General features: G+C 41.9%; 1 protein-coding gene and 1 long non-coding RNA gene across 5 annotated transcripts in view; one reads left to right on the top strand and one right to left on the bottom strand.

Annotated features, from left to right (window-relative positions):
• Window positions 1–23,189, top strand: part of LOC141421323 (uncharacterized) — a 207,875-nt gene that overhangs the window by 174,319 nt on the left and 10,367 nt on the right. The gene's annotated exons all lie outside the window — the stretch shown is intronic.
• On the bottom strand, window positions 986–21,281 carry Clxn (calaxin). 4 transcript variants are annotated; one of them, XM_074068489.1, is made up of 7 exons: window positions 21,059–21,281; window positions 16,782–16,937; window positions 15,778–15,882; window positions 14,989–15,140; window positions 14,515–14,619; window positions 11,857–11,938; window positions 986–1,752 (listed from the first exon to the last, which is right to left on the bottom strand). In XM_074068489.1, the coding sequence occupies exons 1-6, from the start codon at window positions 21,114–21,116 to the stop codon at window positions 11,879–11,881; spliced, it is 636 nt and encodes a 211-aa protein (XP_073924590.1). In that variant the 5' UTR covers window positions 21,117–21,281; the 3' UTR covers window positions 986–1,752; window positions 11,857–11,878. The 4 variants fall into 4 exon arrangements, with proteins under 4 accessions (XP_073924590.1, XP_073924591.1, XP_020009139.1 ...); XM_074068490.1 differs by lacking the exon at window positions 986–1,752 and adding an exon at window positions 7,569–7,816; XM_020153550.2 differs by lacking the exon at window positions 986–1,752 and adding an exon at window positions 9,785–10,837.

Below are 23,189 nucleotides of genomic sequence, written 5' to 3'. Positions count from 1 at the left end.
AATGTGTACAGTTTACCTTTATTACCTGACCTCCACCTTGGGCCAGCTTTCACATGATCTCTGAAGTGTCTGGAAAGGCCAATAGGCCTTTCTCTGACAAGACATCCAAGTAGCTGAAACAGCAGATGGGGCTGAGGACGTGGGAGATTCAGAGACGAGGAAGTCCCACTGGGTACAAGCATGAGCTTTTACACACACACACACACACACACACACACACACACACACACACACAGAGCTTAAATTAAGACCAGTTAACAAAATGCTCTAAAACCCACAATGCGACAGGTTGCAGTTTGGTGGTTAGTAAAAGGCATAAGAAAGAATTTCTTCAGGGCAACCTGTGTGTTTCTAGGGTGCTATTTTCATAAGGAGAACACCTCTGTGCTCTCAGCCAATAGGGATATGGATTTGACCTGGAGTCAGCATTCTATGAAAGTAGACCATTGTGTTCTTAGCTGAGCATTTTTGCAGGGAAGGTATTTGTGCATCATATAATGAGGAATCTCTTAATCACCTACTCACGGCAGCTGAACTGCACCTGCCTTGGCTCCTTCCAGGCATGCCCACTTAGGACGCTGATCCCTGGAGGAATTCCAGTTCTGCTCAGCAACTGTGGCTGGTGGGCCAGCAGCCAGCTGCACTCACTGAGCGCTGCCTGAGCGTTGTGAGTGGGAACCAAAGCAGTGGCCAAAATCATAGGTATTCTTGAGAAGGTGGCCAAAGCACACAGATATCTGCGTATAATAATTATGACAGCTAGCATTTATTGAACATCTCATATATGCCAGGTCCTTTTCTAAGTGTTTTCAGTCTGTTCTATTTCCCTACCCTGCATGCCAGGTATTTTAATGACTGCCTCCTCCTTTCGCGCACACACTGCAGTTGTGTGAAGCTAGGCTGAGTGCTCCATGTACTTGTCTGGGCCCCTCATGAAGGGCAAGGGGTAGAGCTGCTGTCCCACCTGGCTGTGCAGCCCACACATCAAAGTTGCGGGTTTGTGCGTGTGTGAGTGTGTATGTGTGCTCATGCGAGTACCATGTGGCCAGATCAGTTTTGCAGGAGGGAACTCATTCTCTGGGATGGTGCTGAGAGTTCTCACCCAGTGACCACAAACCAAAAGTGCATTTGTTTGCTGGATCCTAGAGAATGCAGCCGCGAGGGCTGGGTTCACAGCACAGGGTGGGGGATGGGTTTCAGGGCCCCCAGCTGAGGCAAGGAAGGGAGGAAGCAAGCGGGGAAGGCATGCTGCACCCAGTCCATGGCAGCTGCCCACTCTGATTTCATAAACCAAGGCGTAGGAAGACTCAATCATTCTCTTAAAATTATGCCCCCTTTTCCCAATATGTCTGGTCTTTGTGTCTTTGGGCGTATGGTCAGGTCTTCTATTGTTCTTTATTCTGATTTTTAGGCTGTTAACACACACACACACACACACACACACACAGAGAGAGGCACTGTTAGGTATGCTTGTCTCTTGCAGCGTTCGAAGAGATTTCATATTCTTTCATTCGTTCTCACAAGCAACAAGCAACAGGTCCAGACAGAACACTTGGTTGTAGCTGCCACCTGCATGACTTGGGTGGACTGAGGAGGCCAAGAAGAGACAGGAGGGGTGTGAGGCAGCCAGAGCCATGGGTGAGAAAGGAGAGATTTAGTCCACCATTGCCTCTGGCCATCTCATGTGGCACTGCTTTCCTGAAGCTCTCCTCACCTGTCCAATGCCAGTGTCGCTGGAGCTCCTTCGGTTGCCTGTTGGGAAAAAAAGACCCCACCAGATGTACTGGGCCTCCACACTACACTGCTTCCAGGACATATGCACCAGCCTGATCATAAGACTTGGCTGTCCCGCCTCTTGTCTCCAAAGCCCCCTTTCACTACCTCCTCCTTCACACGCCCCTCAACACAGCCTCCTTTAAAACCCCACCCACCTACCACCTCCACACTTCTCAGCCCCCTCTGGCCTCTCTCCAGACGGAGTCCTCTAGGGTGTTCCAAGACCTGTGTTGCTCTTTCACACACCATTTTGAAAAGACTCACTTGTTCTTGCTGACTTCTCTAACCTTAGTTTCAGAACCTTCTCCAAGCCCCAACACTTCCTTTTCTCATCCCCCCTCCAGATTCATTCCTGGAGTCGGCATCCAGGTGGATCAAGCTCTTACCCTCTGTTCCCTCTTCCTATTCCCTTGGTCACAGCCAATACTACAACTGAGGCAGGAGGATAGGGAAGTGTAGTTTGGACAAGAAAGGGTGAATGCGTGCTAATACAAGTTCTGTCTTAGAACACATCCCCAAGTCCTGCCCAGGACATGTCCCGTTCACTAAGCATATGGATGGGAACATCCTCAGAACCCCCTTCTTTATGGTCAGCTCAGTGGTCACTGCAAAATGTTAAGGGAGCGTACCAGCCCTGATGCATGTGCTGAGGGTTGGGGAACCTGTCCTCAGATGACCTTGAGTTACCCTCCCTACCTAAAGTGTCATACTTATGGACTGCCTCTCATGCATTTAATTACGACAGGATGCATTTTGGGTAGGGACACGTGTCGTCAGAAAAGGAAGTTACATAACATTTTTCTGTCAATCTAAGAGGGTTGTCCCTCTCAAGCCCCCTTTCAACCCACCTTCAGTCAAAGCTTCACCTTAAATCACAACACAGTCAGCCTTCTTTTCTCAGGCCTGCTCCTGTCTGTGGGCCTGTATTCTACTTTTGGTACACCTATGCTTTGCCTGTTAGTTCTGTGTGTTTTGTGCAATTCTTTGTTCAATTCGCCAAGAACCTGGATCTCACAACAGAGAGGCGTCCAGACCCCTTCTTCACAACAGAGAGATGCACAGACATCCCCAGCATCCCAACTATCATACTTTGAGTTATCTTTCTGAAAAGATACAATGTCCCCATTTTCCCCCTTTCCAGACCCCCACCTCCACATCTACAGTAGACTTTCCTAAACAGAAAGGACAGGAGTTGCCAGGACCAAACACTCAAAGCCAGCAAAAGGCACATGGCTCCACTTCTGTCTCTGGTTTCCAGTTGACATTGCCTGTTTACAAAACTGCCTTTGATTGTGGGTGCTGAGATAGACTTTCACAAACAACCAAGTACCTATGCTGTGTGCTAGACCATGCTGACTTCTGGGATATTCAAAGAGAATGTGGACAGCCTTAGGAAGTTCTCAGGATTGTGGGCACTGAGTTGGGATGCTGAAGGATTGACAGAGAGAGTCTTAGCTATGCAGGACAGTGGACAGGACCTAGGTGGGAGGAATATGTAGGCTCTGTTCTATAGCTAACAGACTGCCTTGTGTCTACCATGGCCTGGGGACAGCAGGCAGAGAGATGTGTGCCACAGGGGGACAGAGAGATGGGCTGCCTGGGGGCATCTCCCTAACTTCAGGCACAGTCTCCCTTCTCTCACAAAATAGCTGAAAGAAGTATTAAACATTAGCCAAGGATCAAAATCCTCTGGAGTAAGCACAGGGTTGGATTTGAATTAGGAGCACTGGGCCCTGTTCAAGACTTCAAGAGAGTGGACCACATTCCTTGGGGATGAGGGGCTGGTGGGGGCTTTACTACCAGCCCTTCTCCAGCACAATCTCAGCCAGTCTATGCTGGCCCTCAGACCCCCAGCCCTGCCCTGTCCTGCCCCTCAGGCCACCCCTCACTTTTAGAGCAGCCTGTGTGTCATCAAAGTCACCACTCCCTCCCTCTCATCCCCTCCCACTGCAAGCCATAATCTAGCAGGCAGACAATGAGGACAGGACAGCTATTCAGAAAAAAAAAAAAAAAACTCATGGCTGGGGAGGCTCAGGGCATGTCCTGACTGCACCTGCAGGTTTTCTTTTCCTGAGGCCGCCGGGCACTGGCTGTGCTGCACCTGCCGCGGGCCAGCGCCTGCCTCTCCACACATACCTGGGTGCTGGTGCAGGCCCTGGCCTGCTCCACATCCTGCTGCCTGTGATTCCATCGCTTGCTGTGCCCTTCCCAACAGCCTCTTGAGACCAGCCTGTCACTCTCACACCCACCTTCCAATGTTCTGAAACCATGTGGCCATGGTTTCATTTCCATGAAAGGAATAGAAAAGCAACCCCCTACTTAGCATTCCTATTCACTTCTTCCCATGTTCTTTCAAAGAAAACTCATGCATGAAAGTGATTTTTTCCACTCAGTGTATCTTTTTCTTTTTCCACTATCTCCTCCTCTGTCTTCCTTGTTCTTCTTCTCCTTTTCTCTCCCTCCTTTTCTTTTTTCTTTTTCAAGACAATGGTCACTCTGATATCCTAGAATGTGTGCTCCTTGAAGGCAAGGACAAGGCTCCTCTTTTTTTGTCTAACGTATGGTCTGCAGTTATTGGGGGAGGAGCAAGCATGCACCATGCACAAATCCAGACAGGATGAGGCCAGGGCCCTTGGGAAAAAGAAAAGTGCACTCATGTCCTAGGTTGTGACCAACTAGTCCTCCTGGAGCTGCTGTGGTCTCTTCTGTACTTACAGGAATCACAATACATCACCAACTCATTACAAATTCAGAGAGACACAGGCTGCAATGCACTTAGTCGAATTTCCACTGCCCAAATTAAGACCACAGCGTGCGTACGTGGGTATATGTCCTTGTTGAGTTGGTGATGAGGGATATTTGAGTTTGTGTGTGTGTGTGTGTGTGTGTGTGTGTGTGTGTGTGTGTGAGAGAGAGAGAGAGAGAGAGAGAGAGAGAATTTCACTGAGTCCATGAGGGGAACATACATGAAAATTCTACTGATGTTTACATTGGAATTATCCTAGTTTTTTGAGATTCATTTCTCTAAATGAATTCAATTATTGAAGATATTTAAGAAATATCCTTCAACTTCCTCAAACTGATTAAGATGCAGCGACATCACACTGTTAGTCCAGGGTAGGACCCAGGTTTATCCTGTCTAAGTTGGTGTTCATACATGCGAGTGCCAATGAAGTGCACACACATACTTCAAGATAGCACTCAATGCTTAGCTATACATTTATGTCATACTTTATAGTTTACAAAATAATATCATAGACATTATCTCATTCCCTTGCAAGAACCATGGCAAGGAGAGGCAGAAAGAGCAGGTGTAATTCCATTTTACAGAAAAGGTAATTTGTGGGGCAATTTATAGCCTATGAAGAGGTGACCATGCATCCTGCTTTGCTTGGAATGACCCTAGACTACCTTGTCATGATGTAATAATCATCTCCTCTCATTCTCCATTCTGTCCCAGTTGGGATGATAAACACTATGGTCCCCACCAATCTATACATCACTTTTCACTTTTATCAGACTTCCAAAGTGCAAGTGATCTGTGTGATGTATGTGGGTTTTGTGGCAATCAGGAGTCACCTATACATGTATTAGCTATTTGCTTGGGCGAGTTACTGGCTTTTGTAAGTGCTACAATTTCTTGTGTTTTCCAGTTGATTACAAGTCCCCTTATTGTTGACATCTTCTCCAGATAGACTCCCTTTTCTTTTGGCCACACATGATGGTCCAAAGACACCTTCCTTGTCCTTCTCCATTTGAAGGATCCTGCTTCTGCCGTTGCTCTCACAGCTGGGGGAAGTCTCAGCCTCTCTTCTCTCTGTGTGTGCTCTTTGACTGGCATTGGTGCTCCTGGAGTTTGACAGCCTGGTGACCACTGCGTGGAGTTTATCATGTCTGAATTCTTCATAAGGCAAGGGCCTACCCTAATGCCTAGGTTGCTATTAGTACCAAACATGAAAGCCTTCACATTCAAACTGGAATCTTTCAACCAAAGTCAGGGTCCCCAGGTATATTCATGACCATGGGGCAGTGTCAGCAGTCTTCTATACACTTCAGAGCTACCACCACCCACAGCCCCAGGGACCCATTTGAAGATTCTACAGAAAGCTGAGGACACTCAGTTATTCCATTGCTCAGGGATATGGGACTAGAAGAAGAGATGTTGTTGTAGAGAAATCTTTAATGTGAGAACTAGGTAAGCCTGAATCTTAGCTTTGCCCTTTACCAGTTGGGAACACATAGCAAGTTTCTTGATCATCCTAAACTCAGTTTCCTCAATCTGTGGGGTGAAAATAATAAATAACATTCACATATACTTGCTAGAATAGTTGTGAGAAATTGATGAGATAATGAACACGAAAGTACTCACTGGATTTTTGTAATTTATTATTGGGATCCTGGGGGTTGTTTTTGTTGTTTTCTAAGTCTGCCGTAGTTTTGAAGGAGCCATTAGGGAGGACTTGACCAAATGGTTTTAATTGGTATTCTGGGCTGCTAATGGTTCCTCCTGGGAGGAACCAACTCAAGCTGCCAATGCAACTTGCAGAGAGAACTTCTGAATCCCTCTGCTCACTGCTGGTCTCCATCTCAGCCTCAGTGTGGCTCAGAGCTGCAGCATCCTCACTCAGGCAGCAGTGCGTTCAGGATCCCCTCCAACTACAGCAGGACTTGGTGATGTGGACAGGAGACAGGAAGGTGCACCTCAGGTTAAGGGGAGGACAACCTGCATCACCAATTTATTCAAATGGACTTTAAGGTGATGAGCTCTCACCCCAGGGAGCTCTCTGTGAGCCTGGCTGGGGCCACATAATAGGGGCAGTGTAGAGCTGAGCAGGCAGGAGGGAGGCAAAAATAAACAAGAGGATGTGTGTCTTAGGGGGAGGAATATTTTCTTGGCAGATTAGGTAGAAGGCAAGAGGTACACAGAAAGCCACAAATTACCAAGAATGGAACCTTGAACAGTTAACTGCCTCCGGGGTAAGTTAACCCCACTCTTAGAGTCTCTTCCCTTTTCACCCTCCCATGAAACCGAGCAGGTTTCCTTGAGGTATTATCTGATGAGAGGGGCCTGATTTACTTGGTATGTATTTGGGTTAGCTCCTTCTTTGGTGCTAACTTAGACTAGAAAACACTTCAAGAGATCATCTCCTTTGTAACAGAGAGGCTTTCACTGCACCAGAAAACATAAGCACATCACCGCTGCCTCTGTTGGAAAATACTACCCACCAACCTTACTCACAACTTACTGGATGGCGACTAACTCATGGGCTAGAGTTCTACTCCATTAGGTATATTTTAAAGTTAGTCTATGGATAATGCAATTCTTCAAACTTTTGTTGGCAATACTTGGTGAGAATTGACCACTATGCTTGGAAAGAAATAGAGGATGACAGGTGAGGAAGCAAGACCCCCTCAGACTAAGTACATGATCTGCAAATATGGAGATTCTAAGAATGGCTCAGAGGAACTTTGTCCAGAAGATTGTCATGTTTGATTTTAATTTCTCTCATTGACTGTCTTTGGTTTAAAGTGATATAACTTTCTCTTTCTCTCCTCTCTCTCTCTCTTTCTCTCTCTTTCTCCCTCTCTCTCTCTCTCTCTCTCTCTCTCTCTCTCTCTCTCTCTCTCTCCTGTGTATGTGTGTGTTTAGGAGGAAAGGAACTGTTACCATGGCCCCAAACAGTGACAGTTAATGATGTAACCTGTTCATGGTATGGCACTGTCTTTCACACCAGAATGAGGAGAGGCCTGGGCAACGGACTGATGCTCATGACTTTGCACAGAGTGGGAACTTAGTGAATGTTTTGGATGATTTTATGGTGCCAGCAATTGCAGGCCTGGTTTCTTACAAGTGCAGTCTTGTACACAGAGATATTTGTGGGTTAAGAATGCAGGACTACCAGTTTCCAGTGGTGGTTTTTAAATCCTGTAGTTAAAAAAAACAAAAAACTTGATTGTTTCCCAAACAGAATCTCTCTGTGCTGCTTGTGGGGTGATGTGTACCTCCTCAAAAGGCATCCAGGTTGATTTTCTGCTGGTCCTGGAGAGCAGGGAGGGAAGGAGACATCAAGACCTTGAGGAGCCAGTGAGAAAAAGGCTATGTCCAAGCTTCCAGATTATAAGCACTTGTCCATGCTGTCCTGAGGGCAGGCAGCGACTGGGTTCCAAGTTGGCTGTGCACAGGGAGCTAACTTAGGCCATGCTGAGCAGCAGGGTGGTAAAGGCCCAGAATGGGTGAGAGGGGAGAGAGCTGGTCTTTAGAGATGCTGCATGTATGCTCAGATGGGCCTGCTATCAAGTGAGTGAATTTTCATGTTAAAATCATTTTTGAGCCATTACCATAGTGAACTTAAGTGAATGTGACAACCTACACATAGTAATGGAAGGAAGAACTTTGGCACATTGTGAAAAGGAGCAGAGAAGGTGTGTTTTGTATACAAATCAAGAAGTTCCTGGATGGAACTTGAGTCTTCACAGTCATGAGCAGCGGCATCCTAAGCTACACTAAAATTATTTAAAATGTTTTTAATGAACATTTTTTTGGTTTGCATGATATTATATAATAAAAAGCATTGTTAACATGGAGGTCAACCTTCAATAAAAAGCAGATGAGTATCTTCTTTTTTTTTTTGGCACTGTGGATGGAACCCAGGGCCTCACCCATGCCAAGCAAGCACTCTACCACTCAACTGCAACCCCAGCCACAGATAATATTATAATATAGGTAACAAAGATCTAACACTATGTTTAATAATAAATCAAAATCTTATTCATGAGGGTCCATGACATGGTGAGGAAAATGGACAGACTGCTCACTTCGGCAAGGAGACTAACATTCTTACATGCTGAGCATGGTGTGCGTGTGGCGGGGACTTCAAGGAGCATGACCAGGCCAGGCTGTATGTGCTAGAACCACAGAATTACACAAGCCTCCAGCCCAGCAATTCTACTTCTCAAAGTTACCCAAAGACAGAACATAATAAGGCATGTGAACAGATTAATCCACAATGATGTTCATTTTTAGAATTATTTATAATTGTGCAAACTGTTGGTACAACCAAAACGTGCACATCAGGTAGGCACCACACAGTCTGCTGTGATGAAACACCATGCAGTCATGGTAGGCCAGGCTGTAGACAAACAGTGACCTGAGAAGCGGTTACGAGGCAGTGTGCATTTAAAAAGCAGCCTCTGAAATGTGCTTCACTGTGACCATCTCTTTGCCAAAGTACAGCTATGTTTACAAATGCCTCTAAAAACCTGAAAGGATCTACCAGAATATTAATCAACATTTTATTTTTAGTTTGTAAATTTTGTAAACTTCTAAAATATCTCCTAGTGAACTTCAATTACTTTGTAATCAGAAAAATCAGTTAAAAAATAAAAGTGAGAAAGTGAGATCAGCAGATAATGAGTAAGGAGGTCCCAGTTCTCACTCCCCTCTAGCACCAACAATTTAACAATGACTCATCAACAGAAAGAGCTCTGGGAGACCTCCAGAGAATGAAGAAGCTGCAGCAACCCACTCAATGCAGGACTTTCTCCATCCTCCCAGCTGGGCTCAGACAGGTGACCAGGGAAATCTACAGCCATTAACTCTTCCCTTGGAAGAAAAGAGCAGTAGAGCCCAGGAGCTGTCCCCACTAAGGACCCCACCACAGTCACCACAGTTTTTGTGAGTGGAGACTCCACAGTCCCCACCAACAGTGACCCCAGTTGATGGGCTACCCTGGAGCCTCATGGCCACACCTCCCAGCTAGGGCCCTTGCACACACTCCTAGGACCCAAAAAATGTAATAAAAAATGAGCAGAGAACCTGACTTCACATTTTCCCAAAGATACACAATGGCCAAAGGTATAGAAAAGAGTTCTCAATGTCACTAATCATCAAGGAAATACAAATGAAGCCACAATATCGCCTCACTGCAATGGGAATGACTATTACCAAAAAGACAAAAAATGTGTGCTGGTGAGGATATGGAAAAAGAAGTGAACACCATTGTAAGGATATAATGCAAATGTATGTAATCGGATAAGTGCACACCACTGGTGGTAGTTAGTACAGCTATTGTTGAAAACCATACAACAAATTAGAAATAGAACTACCCTGTGATTCAGCAGTTTCATTTCTAGGTACATATCCAAAGTAAAGGAAATCTGTATCACAGGGAGACACCTGTAGCCCACACTGATTTCAATATCATTCACATTAGCCACAATATGAAAACAGTCTAATTGATAAAGACAATAAGTTATATGCATATAAGTATTATGTACATATACACAAAGGAATATTATTTGGCCTTTAAAAAGGAAACATGTCTTTTATGGCAATATAGATGAACTAGGAAGTCATTATTATAAGTGAAATAAGCCTCACAGAGAAAAATAACTGCTTCAGGAAGTGAAATCTTAACTACAGAAAAGCATAGAAGCAAAGAATTGGATGGTCATTGCCATTTGCTGGAGGAGGGGCAAATGCGGACATGTTAGTCAAGGGATACAAAGTTTCAGTTTTGCAACATGAGTAAGTTCTGGAGATAGTTAAAGTGACTACAATTATTAGAGACTTGAAGCTTGCAGATTGTACCCAAAAAGAGAAATCAGTAAGGTGAGATGATGGATATGTTAATAGTATGATAGGGACAAGTATTTCACAATGTGTGTCTATCTATCTATCAAAACATATATATATGTACATATATAACAAAACATCCTTGTACACCTTAGATATACACAGGCTTTGCCAGTTATCTGTCAATAAACACAGGAAAATGAAAAACATTTTGTGTTGCTATATTTATGTCTATTGTGGCTAGAATAATTGTGTCAAAGTCCATCTATATTGAGCAGCTAATTTTAAGAAAATACTTGCAGAGTAAAACTTATTCACAGACTTGCTTGCTACATTTATTCGTGACAGTCAATTTTGTGATTTTTGCTTGAACTTAATAATGCGTATTTGGTGACTAATGGAATGCACTCCCCCAAGTAGCCTCTGATGCTGTGCACATAGGAGCAGATATTCTGTTGCATCCTCTCTGCTGCTTCCAGGTGTCTCCTAAGGAGGGAGAAAGTAGCTCACACATACCTCACTAGTCCACCCTTCACATGGTGCACACACTCCCCTCCTGGAGTCTTCAGGAGGTCACAGCTGGTGGGTACAGTCAGAACACAATGAAGTACAACCCCTGATAGGGGGTACACAGGTAAATCCAAGGAGCAGGATACTATAACACTGCAGTGCACTGGGACAGTGGCAAGGGGACCCAAAGCAGGGGTAGAGTGGGGAGATACTGGGAGCCAGGACCAAGGGTGGCTTTGCCAATAGAAGGCAGTGGGCAGGAGTCTGAAATGAACAGAAAGCTGCGCCCATGTGTTATCCATTAAGCCTAAGAAACAAAGCACATGCTCCCCTTTCTCTGTTCACCATGAGGTTGGATTTATGTTGTGGTACTTTTCAGTTTTCAATCCAGCCCATACATTGAGGGCCCATGATTTGCACAGGACCAAAGTGTTATGGTAGATACAAAGAAATGTGTGGATATAATTCCTGCCCTCAGACCCTTCTGAGCTGGTAGGACTCCACAATGAGGTAAATCATATTAAAATAGGTCCCATGTTACTTATATCTCTCTAGCAGAAAGGTGTTTGAATGCTAAATTCCACTGTTATTCTCTTGATCTCATTTTATTTACATAATGCTATGAAGCAAACTCAGTAGTTTCAATCATTTTTTAATGTATACCCAATCTCTTTCTTTCGTGAAGACTACTTATGTTCATATTTGTTGATTATGTAATGTGTCAAATAATTTGATGAACTCAGAGGTTTTTATAACAAGTATGTGTTTCAAAAGGTGGTCCATGTGATAAAGCATCCCTAGCAATGTCACCTTGCCCTGCTAAGCCCAGCATTTACCAAGGAGCCCCTTGTCTCTTTCTGTTTCACTTGGACCTTGCATTGGAGTTAAGTGAGACATGTAAGTGAACCCCATCATCACCCCCAAACACAATTTGGCATCCTCCTTCTATGCTACGTAGAAAATAAAACTATGTGAGCATCTCCTTTTATACTCACTTGAAAGAACACATTTAGGAGTTCACATGTCTTGGAAATCATTTGGATCTTTGAATACTTGGGCTTCAAATCCTGTCTGGCTCTGTAAAATAAGTATGCAACTTAATACAGACTTCCAAAAAAGGTAGAACAAAATGAAGTGCTCTGTGTGTCTCTGTGTCTGAGCAGAGACAGATAACTAAGGGAGGGCAGGTGTGGAGAACATTTTTAGTCTTCTTGTGTTTTTCACTCACAGATATGGTCAGTGCTGATCATGTTCCAACCACAGCGCTTGGTTCTGGGGCCACAAAGATGAACACGACTCCACAACCATCTCTTATGACCCAAACCTGACAGCAGAGACTGGCCAGAAGCATAAGTCAGGGTATAGGAGCTGCAACAGGGGTCAGCCCTTGTGGACTCTGGGTGTCCTGCAGGAGAGGTCAGGGTATGGCCAGGTCATGGAGAAGAGGGAGCAGCTTCCTGGAGCAGCTGACTGAGAGCCACTGGTGAGGAAAAGATGCTGTCCAGTAAGACAAGGATTCAAGAGTGCTCATGGGATTTATTAAGATGGAAGGTAGGGTGACCTCAGCAACAAGGGACTCGGGGGTGAATGAGAAGGAGCAAATGGTAGTGCAGGTCTTAAATGTGGACAATTCTTTTTTTCCCATTTATTCATTTATTCATATGTGCATACATTGTTTGGGCCATTTCTCCCCCTTATCCCCTGAATGTGGACAATTTTTGCAAGAAGCTTGGCTGTGAGAAGGATAGCTATTAGACAGGAAATAGAAGTAGCTGTGGAATTAAGGCAAGCTCTCTCCTATTCCTTCTTTTCATCTTTTTTTTCCTTCTTTCTTTCCTTTCTTTACTCCATTCCATTCTTTTGTTTTTCAGATGGGAAATTTAACATCTTTTAATATGCTGACAGGAAGGTTTAACTAGTGAGGCAAGAGGCTGAGGATGCTGGATAGGTCAATGTGAATGGCAATACAGTTCCTGAGGAGGAGGATGGTACCTCGAGATCATCCATCTATCTAGCCTCCATCTGTCTGCCATCATTCATTAGGCATTTACTATATGTGACACAGGATGTTGGAAAACAGAGTGAGAGAACCAAGTGCTTGACCTCAGGGAGCTTGCATCTATGTGGTGAGACAGACAAGAAGTCAACTAGTAAATATGATTTCAGAAAGAATTCAAAGAAGAAGAAAACAGGGTTGGGAATGGAGAGGGTAGAGGAGATCAGATGGCCAGAATGAGGAAGTACATTGAATGGAGACTGGATGAAATGGGAGACTGAAGCACATGTAGCTCTGAGAAGAGGGTGCTGGCAGAGGCCACAGCAAGTGCAAAGGCTCAGAATGAAGAACAGCAAGATGGCTGGTGTAGCTGTAGTGACCTGAGAGGATAGGGGACAGGAGATGTGGTGGGGAACACTGTATCCACTTCAGAACCCACTGGGGTGGGTTGAGTAAGGGTGGGGCATGGTAACATTTGCATATTAAAACACAGTGGACATTGTGGAGAAAAGGCACTAGGGGGTCCACAGCGGAAACAAGAAAGCTAATGATCTAGGCCAGGGGACGATGATCTTGCTAACAGATGTGGGAAGAGGTTATTTTCAAAGCTATATTGTAGAGGAATAACTCAGAGTGCCACAGGACAGAAATTAAAGATGACTTTCAGGTTTTTGGCTCAATAGTTGGATGTGTGATGGTGCCATTTAGTGATGTGAAGGAGATGGGAGAGCATGTCCAGTAGGTAGTTGGAGATATAAACTTGAGCTTGTGGTTGGGGGAATTAATAAATTACATCAGTCTGCCTGCTTAAAACCTCTAATGAATGGTCATCATTTTCAAGACAAACCAGCTGCCTCATCCCCAGCCTCCTGCACCAGGTTCTCTTCTGAGACAGATTCATTTGCACCTTTTGCTCACTCTTATTCCCCTCTACTACACCCATTTTGTACATACTTTGTTCCTTTTGCTTAGATTATTTTACCCCATTTTGCCTTTGTTAGTGTATCCTTTGAAACTCAGGCTTTCCTTCTCTTACCTGCCACTCTCAGTGGTTCATACCTGCGATGTGGATGCCCTCTTCTCATCATCACCGTACTCCACACATCTCTGTGGACTCTGGCTCCAGCTTACCCAGGCACTCCACTAGTGAGTGAGTGAACTTGACAAGTTGCCTAAATTCTCAGAGCTCTATAAAATGAGGATAATAATACCACCTACTTGATAGGGTTGTTAGAGGGCTTAAATAAGGTGGCATGGAGCACAGAACTTATGACACTGCCTGGCATACATGAAGCAAAATACAAGTCATTAAATATTATTATAATAATACTTATCACACTGTTGTGTAATTTTTTCATGTTGGTTTTTGCCCTTGAGCGCAGCCATTGAGCCTTTCATCTGTGTTTTTGATTATACATTAAGTCTCATTAATTCTTTCTAACATGAATGAGTGAGTTCATGAATGAAAAATACAGCATTGGGCTACAAATAGTACCATGAAATAAACTGTCAAGTTCTCCTTTAGTGACCCTCTATATTTAAAAGCTGTTCTGTGTATGAATGTGGTTTGTCTGATTCACCACTCACCAAACTAAGTTCTAGATTGTTTATCCTAGATTATATTTTGGTTATGTTCCAAAAAAACTAATATTATTACCTTTGGATCAGGTAGGCAAGGTCCAAAAGCTTCCAGCAAAAGAGTTTCTTCTCTCACAGCTTTTTCATAGTCTGCAAAAGACAGCTTTCCATCATGGTCATGGTCCTGGGTGGGGGAAGTGAGTAGCAATGTGTGAGTCATCACATCATATACTTATTGCAATTGCATACTCTATTCATGGTCAACTGGTAATAGAAGAAATGTACTAGAAAAAATAAGAGATTGAGTTGTGAAATTGTAAAGAATTTTGGGAGAGTTCTGGAATTGAACTCAGGACTGCATGTTAGTTAAGAGCTCTGCCACTGAGCTACACCCATAGTCCAAGAGAATTCTTAACATTATAAGAACAAGCATAATTAAAGTGTTTTATTTAACTAAACAGGAAACCAAAAATTATCATAATTTGGATTCTCTTTTCTATCCCATATGTGGCCTATAAATTTCAATATAAGACTCTAAGTTACTCATAATTACCATTTTCTTAAGTGTTATTTCAACCAAATCTTTAATTCCTTCATCAGGGTCTTCCTCAGATGGCTGTTTGAGAAGGCTGTTCTTCAACATGTGAAACATTTCCTCCTTCGAAATAAAGCCATCACCATTCAAATCAAACACTTCAAAGCAATCTTTTAAAAAAATAACAAATCATGAATTTGATACTGTTGCTACGTTAGCATTTTCTATGACCAAGTTTTCAAGACCAAAACTTATCTTGCCAACACTTAATCAGCTCTGTGAGCCTTGGTACAAGTTGGTGTTCATGGCAAACGTTAATGTGTACTAGCAGATTATGTTCACCAATGTTCCCAAGTCTCTTACTCTCAGCAGTGCAAAAGCATACCTAGGGACAAAAACTTGACCATGGTCATCTTGACCCCTTGGAAAGTGATTAAATACCACTTCAACTAAGTTCATTAGAATTAATTGAACACCTGAATCAATATTCCCTGGTTATATGGTTATAATTAAGTAATGTAAAATATTTAATATAGAAATGTAAATATATATGCATAATTAGAATGTATAGAAATGCCTATACCACCTTCCTTGGCATAAATTAATTCTCAGAATTCTTGATTTCCTTTCTCATCAATAATCTTTTTTCCTTTATTGACTTAAATTCACTCCATACAAAAGTTAATGAGGACTCCAACCAACCAACCAACCAACAAACCCCCTTCTTTGGCTGGCTGGAGGACAGTGATTAAACATTTTAGCCATGTTAACCATAACATATAAACATAGAGTAGCCTGTACTCTTACATTTCATTTTTTCTTCTAAAGTTCCTCGAAGAAACACAGATAATCCATGAACCCACTCGGACACATTCACACAGCCATCATTGTCTCTATCAAAACCTCGGAATACTGAAGAGATGGAGAGATACAATGTAACAATTGTGCTTCAATTTAATCCTCCAAAATGTATCTGCCTTGACATTAGTTGACTTTAAAATTTAGAGACACTTCAACAAAATTAGAGATTAGGGCAGAACAGTTTCTGCTTGAAGCAAGGGGGTAGCGGGGAGAGGGAGGGGGCTGGCGGGGGAGGAAGGAAAGGGGCTGGGGGTAGGGGGGAGAAATGACCCAAACATTGTATGCACATATGAATAAACCCAAAAAATAAAAATAAAAAAATAAAATTTAGAGAAAAACCCTAGGATCCCATGGCCCAATATTCTCATTTGACCAGGGAGGAAACTAAGACATCATAGCATTAGAAAACTATTTTAATTACACACTGAAATTTTCTCTTTGTGTTTTGTGGGAACCAAGAATATTCTGAATATTAAAATATATGAATCATTAATAATGTAATATATTGGTGTAGTAAATGTGTTAACTGTATTAGACATGTTAAATATATTTATATAAAATATCTAACTTTAGAGTTATATTACTCAAGACTAGTGATAAACTACATGATAGGACTGTAATTTTAACTTTTGTTGAGCTATTTTCTAGATATAGGGAAATTTAACTATTTAGTTAAAACTATTTTATTGCGTCTTCTAAGTACAAATATGAGTGTTTAGGGTTTTTTCTTATATAAAGTAAGGGAAGTGTTGTTATTCAATTTGACTTTGTCTACTTCTTAACTACAAAATAAAGAGTATTACTTTTCAATGATCTTTGGAAAATTGTTTTTATATTCAAGTAAAATTTGAATGGAGAATATTAAACATTCTACCAACAGTATGACCAAACTCCCCAAATTTTTTACTTACGGCTGGATTTGGCTGATTTGAATCATATGTGTCTCTCACCTCTGTCCATGATCATGTCGTCTGTCATTCCAAATGTTGTGTGTAGGATGTTTCGAAATGCATTACGATCTAGTCCAATGACCATACCTGGCCGCTCCACATCTCCCACCAAGTTATAGAAAAGCTTTATGAGACAGTTCACTTCAAATTTATTAACTGTAGAAGAATAAAATTCAGATGTTACAAAAGTTCACTTATAAGTTTTAAGGTCTAATTCAAATTTTTCATTGACTTCATATACATACAGCATCAGAGACATCAAATATGTAGTTGTTTTCAGAAGGCGTTTTGACATTCATGATGCTTAAGTAAATGGCAGGTGATGAGCAATGCTGCATGCATTGTCCACTAAGAGAAAGGTAGCATTCCCTCCAAACAATGAGCCAAATAGTAACAGAGAAAGACATTTTTATTTAAAGAATATATGCACACAGGTACTTGGCTATATGCATAATTGCATAAAGGGTGTTTAAGAAAAACGAAGATAGGATTAGTCAGGCAACAAGAATAATGATTGTGATGCCAGATTCTACACTTCATAAGAGTAAGAAGTCTGATTCAAAATAACAATGGTTGAGACTGAAAACATTTTCCTTAGTATTTTGATTATAAATGTTCATGAGATTTACAAATCAGCTTTTTTTCCTAGAAATAGATACCAGGCTCCTAAAAACTAAACTAAATAATTTTTTTCATTTCACTTTAGCCTTAGTGAATTCATAAACTGGATTTTGGAAATCAGAATCACCTTTTCCCAGTAAGGAAATTTTAAGCATATTCTATCACACAATATGCTTTCTTTAAAGGATTATAAGACAACTAACATGCAACTACTCAGTAGTACTCTGGAGAAAGACATTTTTATTTAAAGAATATATGCACACAGGTACTTGCCTATATGCATAATTGCATAAAGGGTGATATTTATAAATGCTGAGTTAATTATTTGTGTTCCAACCACCACTTGAGGCACCTAGCTGGAAGGGTTATGGCCGAGCATTAAGAAACATAAAAGTGAGTTTAAATATGAATGGAAAATTTTATTTCAAACCCAGATAAAATTATAGTTGAATACTTTCAAAGATAAGGACAATATATGTGTGTCTAAGAGAAGGCAGCACATGGGAATGGAGAAACCACACCTCATCCTTCAGGTCAGGAAAGGCTGGAGTATGGTTTCTGGTTTTGAGAAGCACATTTTAGGAGAAAAAAAAAACTTTGTAAAAGGAAAAGATTTAGTAAATAAATATCAGGAAATAATGTAATTATTAGTTATGATTTTAAAATGAGCTGTTAATCACTGTGAAAAACGTTATGGTGATTCCACAAAATTTGTGTCCAGCAATTCTACTTCTGAATATACACACAAGAGTACTGAAAGCAGGACCTGTGTTTGTTGTAGTATTATTCACAATAGGTAAAAGGTGGAAGCAACCCAAGTGATTATTGATGGATGAATGGCTAAACAAAATGTGGCAAATTCATACAATGGACAGTATTTAGCCTTGAAAAGGAAGGGAAATCCTATTGCATGCTATCAAGATGCATGAATATGAATGGCCATTAACATAAGCAAAAAAGTCAGAAATAAAAGAACAAATATTACATATTACTTATATGAGGCACATACTCCAGTCAAATTCATAGTGACACAATGTAGAACAGTGGTTTCCAGGGGCTGGGGGAAGGAGTGCATGGGGAGTTGATGTTTAGTCGGTACTGAAAAAGATCTGGAGATGGATAGCAGTGACAGCTATATTACAGTGTGAATGGACCACTAGTCTGCCTGCATCTGAAGTCCTGCTTTCCAAGGATTCAGTTACCCACCATCAACTTCAGTCTAAAAATATTAAATGGAAAACTCCTCCCCCAATTTATAAGAATAATATGACTTTTACAATATATTGTTATAACTGTTCTATTTTATTATCTATTATTGCTGTTAATCTTTTACTATGTTTAATTTATAAATTAAAATCTATCATAGATATATACATATATAGGGAAAATATTGAACCTATAAAATTTGGTACTATCTACAGTTTCAGGCATCCAATAGGGGGCTTGAAATACATTCCCCCATGGATAATGGGGGAACTCTGTACTTAATGCCACAGAAGTATACACTTAAAACAGTTACATGGTAATTTTATGTTATGCATAACACATACACATATATACATGTATGTATGCAGAGTAGAAGAGATGTTAGTGGCTCAGTGAGAAAACTTACATGAAGAATAATTACTCTGTTGATGTACATGAAATGCTATCAGGAGAGGTCAATCGGCTATTTTTTTCCATCTCAGCTGAGATGAAAATTAGCTTGATTTATGTCTCAAAGGATCAAAGGCTAGCCATAAGTAAACCTTTTTTTACTGAAATATTTTTAAAATTTTAGATTACTACATGAAGAGAAGAGAAATTCAAGAATGGCTGTTCAGTTTTTTAGCATGCTCTGTGTGTGTCCTATGGGTCAATCTGTAGAATGCTGGGTTAAATAGATGCTCACTTAAGATCCTTTCTTCTTCTCTGGCTCATCCATTGCATTATCATTTGACAACTTAAAAGAAATTTACTTTAGGTAAACCCCCCTGTTTAAGGAAGTTTAAAATTATTATAATATCCATGACTTGTAACTGTTTCTAACAGAATTTATTATCATTTACTTTTAACTAGTAATTATCAAAGTTTTGGGGGCTCACTTTTAAAATTTTATGTAAGAACAAAAATCATAAGTTGATTTTTTTCCTGACATGTTTTCATTTATCTTTCAATTACTAGCAGAATGTTCATTTGCAATGCATTGCAGACTTACTGAACAGAGACTAAATCACATTCAGTACTGTGTACCACAGTTATTGCATTGTTTATGAGTATTACCAAAAATGTCTATTGGATTTCCTAAGAATACCTACTCTTTTTCCAAAAATGAAAGTGTTTTAAGAAAAACAAGATTTTCATTAAATCATAATAACCATAATAACACCTTAAATTACAAGCCACCTGTTTTCTAAGAATTTTTTTTGTCTTTTCTTTTTTGGTGCTGGGATTGAACCCAGGGTCTCACGCATGCTAGGCAAGCACTGTACCACCGAGTTACATCCCAGCCCAATAAGAATTTTAAGTTGCTTATATGCACCATAACTTTTATTTATGGCACCATCCCACCAAGACAGCATTTCTTACCACTCACTACATCAGATACTAGTGGTGATGAGAAGGTACCAGATCCTGGAATCTCCAGCACTACATTAAAGCATGTGTACTCCTCCTTCTTTGCACATAGGGGTATTTTGAGGATCATGCCTTCTCCTGTTTCAAGTGGCCAGCAGCTCTGCAATCAGCACATAACTTCTAAGCTTCCACAACAGAAAGTATTTTCCTTATCTAAGTCACATCCATGCTTCTCAGGCCAAGTACAGTTCTGTGGTTGAGTCTGACTACAGTCCTAAGGTGTCCTGAGAAGTTTTATGACTGCTTATTCAAATGTGAGATTAGAGATTTCTTTCTTTCTTTATTCTAACTGGGGTTTGAACTCAGGGCATCATGCTTGCTAGGCAGGCACTCTACCGCTTGAGCCTAATCTCCAGCCCCAGAAGACATTTTTAATAAGCAATCTGATCACTTGCGAAATCTCCTTTATTTTTCAACCTCACTAAAAAGTGAAATAAAGTTAGGAACAAATTCTTTACTACGTGTTTAGGTTTGCTGAGTGATTTGGTTTCCAAACAAATCTACTTGCTGAGGCACAGGTTTCTATGTCCCTTCAACTCGTCCTTCCTAAAGATGATCTGACATCAAATGAGTGTTTTCCTCCATAGATCTGTGGCTAGACTTTAGACCTGCCGGTTTATTTCGCTCTAGAAAGATCTAGAAAGCAGATTAAGTTGCATGATGTACTTGGTTCTGCTACTTTTCTTGACTCCAGTTTCTTTTAGCACTTCTTTCGCAACCTGTCTTGAGGCTAAATCCACTTGTGGGCACAAATCATCTCGTTTCTATAAAGCAAAAATAAGGTCTGATAGCAAGCAAGTGCTGTACGGGAGTATAGGCAGCACTGGATGCGGGATCCTGGGAGTGGGTGCAGGCCCAAGGAGCTAGTATCCCGGGATGGAATTCCATTTCAGACGTCTCTTTTTAGAGGGAAAGGGTAGAGGGCGATCCATCACACAGATCTTGGAGACAGGAAGCAGACACCAAGAACCTTAACACTGGGTGGGATCTAAGCTTAGCCCAGCAGACCCAGGAGCTTGTTAATACCTGATCTTACTTACAATGCTTGCTATTTTTAGTTAAGGTGTCCGTCAACTTCTGTAGCTTCTTTCGGTTCATGGCGAGAGCTCATGCAATTGGGCCGCGGCGCTGGCGCGTATCTCCCAGCGCGTGGTGCCACGACCCTCAGAAGCCTGTAGCTGGGGCAAGCTCACCAGGTCTGTGCTACCTGATGCATGCGCGACCCTAACAGATGAGGCGGCCATGGCAACAGCTCAGCTGGCCACTGATTGGCTCCTGGGCTGAGTCGCGCGGTACGTATAAGCTGCCCAACAAGCAGAGAGGCCATGGCAACGACTGAACTGGCCGCCGATTGGCTCTTGGGTAGGGGTGTGCCAGAAGTTTACAAATCCAACACACAATGTAGCCATGGTAACGGCGCAGAAGGCTGTGAATTGGTTCCTGGCTGGGCTCCGAGTGGGCGCGTGGTCCAGTTGGTGGGCACCAGCCAGGCACATTGCAGACTATATTCTGATTTTTAACGTTGGAATTTTAATTTTCAGTTGTCACTGCCTTTTGGGTTCACAGTCTCTTAGACTGCAACGTAAATAATCAAACTCTAAAAGCACAGTGTGCACGCTATTGGAGGGATGTTTTGGGTGGTGGCGTCACCCCTCAAGGTGAGGCGTAAGGTCTTTAGAGAGATCTGGGGGGAATTGAAAGAGCTTCACGAAACTGTTATCCAGACAATTGTATCCGGCTTTGCGCTGGCTGCTGAGGAGCTTGAACTTCGGCAATGAAGTACCTATTAGGTTGTTAGTCTTTGTGTCCTGACTTCAGCACGGAGCCTGACACAAAATAGCTTCATGTTTTTGGCAATGTTGCTGAGAGTAATAGGAAAATGGAATCCGGTTTTTTCTTTCTTCCGGCTGCTATCTCACTCATTGAAGGAAGAATTTGTCAGTTGAATTTGGGAAGAGATGATGTCAATTTTTAAACTAAAGAGGCACCCTTCCAAATGGAAATAGGCCGCCACTTAGTTTTGGGGTAGAGTTTAACCTTGATTTTCTGAAAAATATTCCATTAAAACCAATCCTTTGGTTCTTTGAAAGATAAGTGCCTGCAAAGAAGGAAGAAGAAGGAGAAGGAGGAGGAGAAAAGAACCGTCCTACACCCGTAACGCAGGAGGACTTACTGCCCTTTTTTTTTTTCTTTGTAGTGGTACCGGGGTTGAACTCAGAGCCTCACGTTTGCTAGGTGGGCACTCTACCGCTTGAGCAGCACCGTCAGCCCTTTTTGCTCCGGTTATTTTGGAGATAGGGTCCTGATTTTGCCCAGGCCAGCCTGGACTGCGATCTTCCCAATCTCAGCCTCCTAAGTAGCTAGGATTATAGTGAGAGACACAGGTGCCCGGCTTTCTGCTTTTCTTAAAAAAAAGCAGACCCTGTTGGAATTTAGACAAAGATGACCCTGTTGGAATTTAGACAGCAATGGAATGAGCTAGGTCAGACCAGAGCATAAAACCTACAGAATTCTCCATAGTGCCTACTTGTTTGACTTCAGAGAAGAAAGGTCTCAGAATCTGTACCATTTTATAGTATTATACTCTTGTTTTGTTGTCACTGAAAGCAGCAAAATTCTGCCAACCATGAGTAACAACCCAAAATGAAATATTTCCAATGTTGAAGTATTGGTGTTCTCTTGCTGTTTCATTTGTTTGTGGAATGAAGGATCGGGATGCCGTTTGCAATCAAAGGAGCGAGTGCTTGGTAAAGGCAGGGTCTGTTTTACCCTAAAGCAAATCACCTGAGACCATTTAGCCACCATGAATTGATAGCTACTATGTGTTTCTACAGGACTTTGGCTAAATGGTATTACTGTGTGAAGCTGAGAAATTTCTGATCTGGTAGGAAACAAATGGGATGGATTGGATGTATTCTACCTGCACTTACCTATGAAACTTTAGTGGATTTTTGTTAGATTACAAAGTTGAATTTGTAGAGATTATTGTAGTGCTCTTTTCAAGACAGGGAGCTGGTGTTTTCAGCAGTTAACAAGGGCAGCAGTGGGCAGGTGAGGTGTGCTGAGGGTCACCCTGTGTGCATAATGGGGAGCAGGCCTCACTGCTCACGTGATAGCATGATGAGCTTGCCTGGGCATCTTGGGAGATGCACTGGGTGCCTCTGGGGAACA

Source organism: Castor canadensis, chromosome 3, assembly GCF_047511655.1.
Source record: "Castor canadensis chromosome 3, mCasCan1.hap1v2, whole genome shotgun sequence".
Taxonomy (NCBI): Eukaryota; Metazoa; Chordata; class Mammalia; order Rodentia; family Castoridae; genus Castor; species Castor canadensis.
The sequence above is the reverse complement of the archived record's forward strand: the minus strand, read 5'-3'. Positions and strand labels throughout refer to the sequence as shown.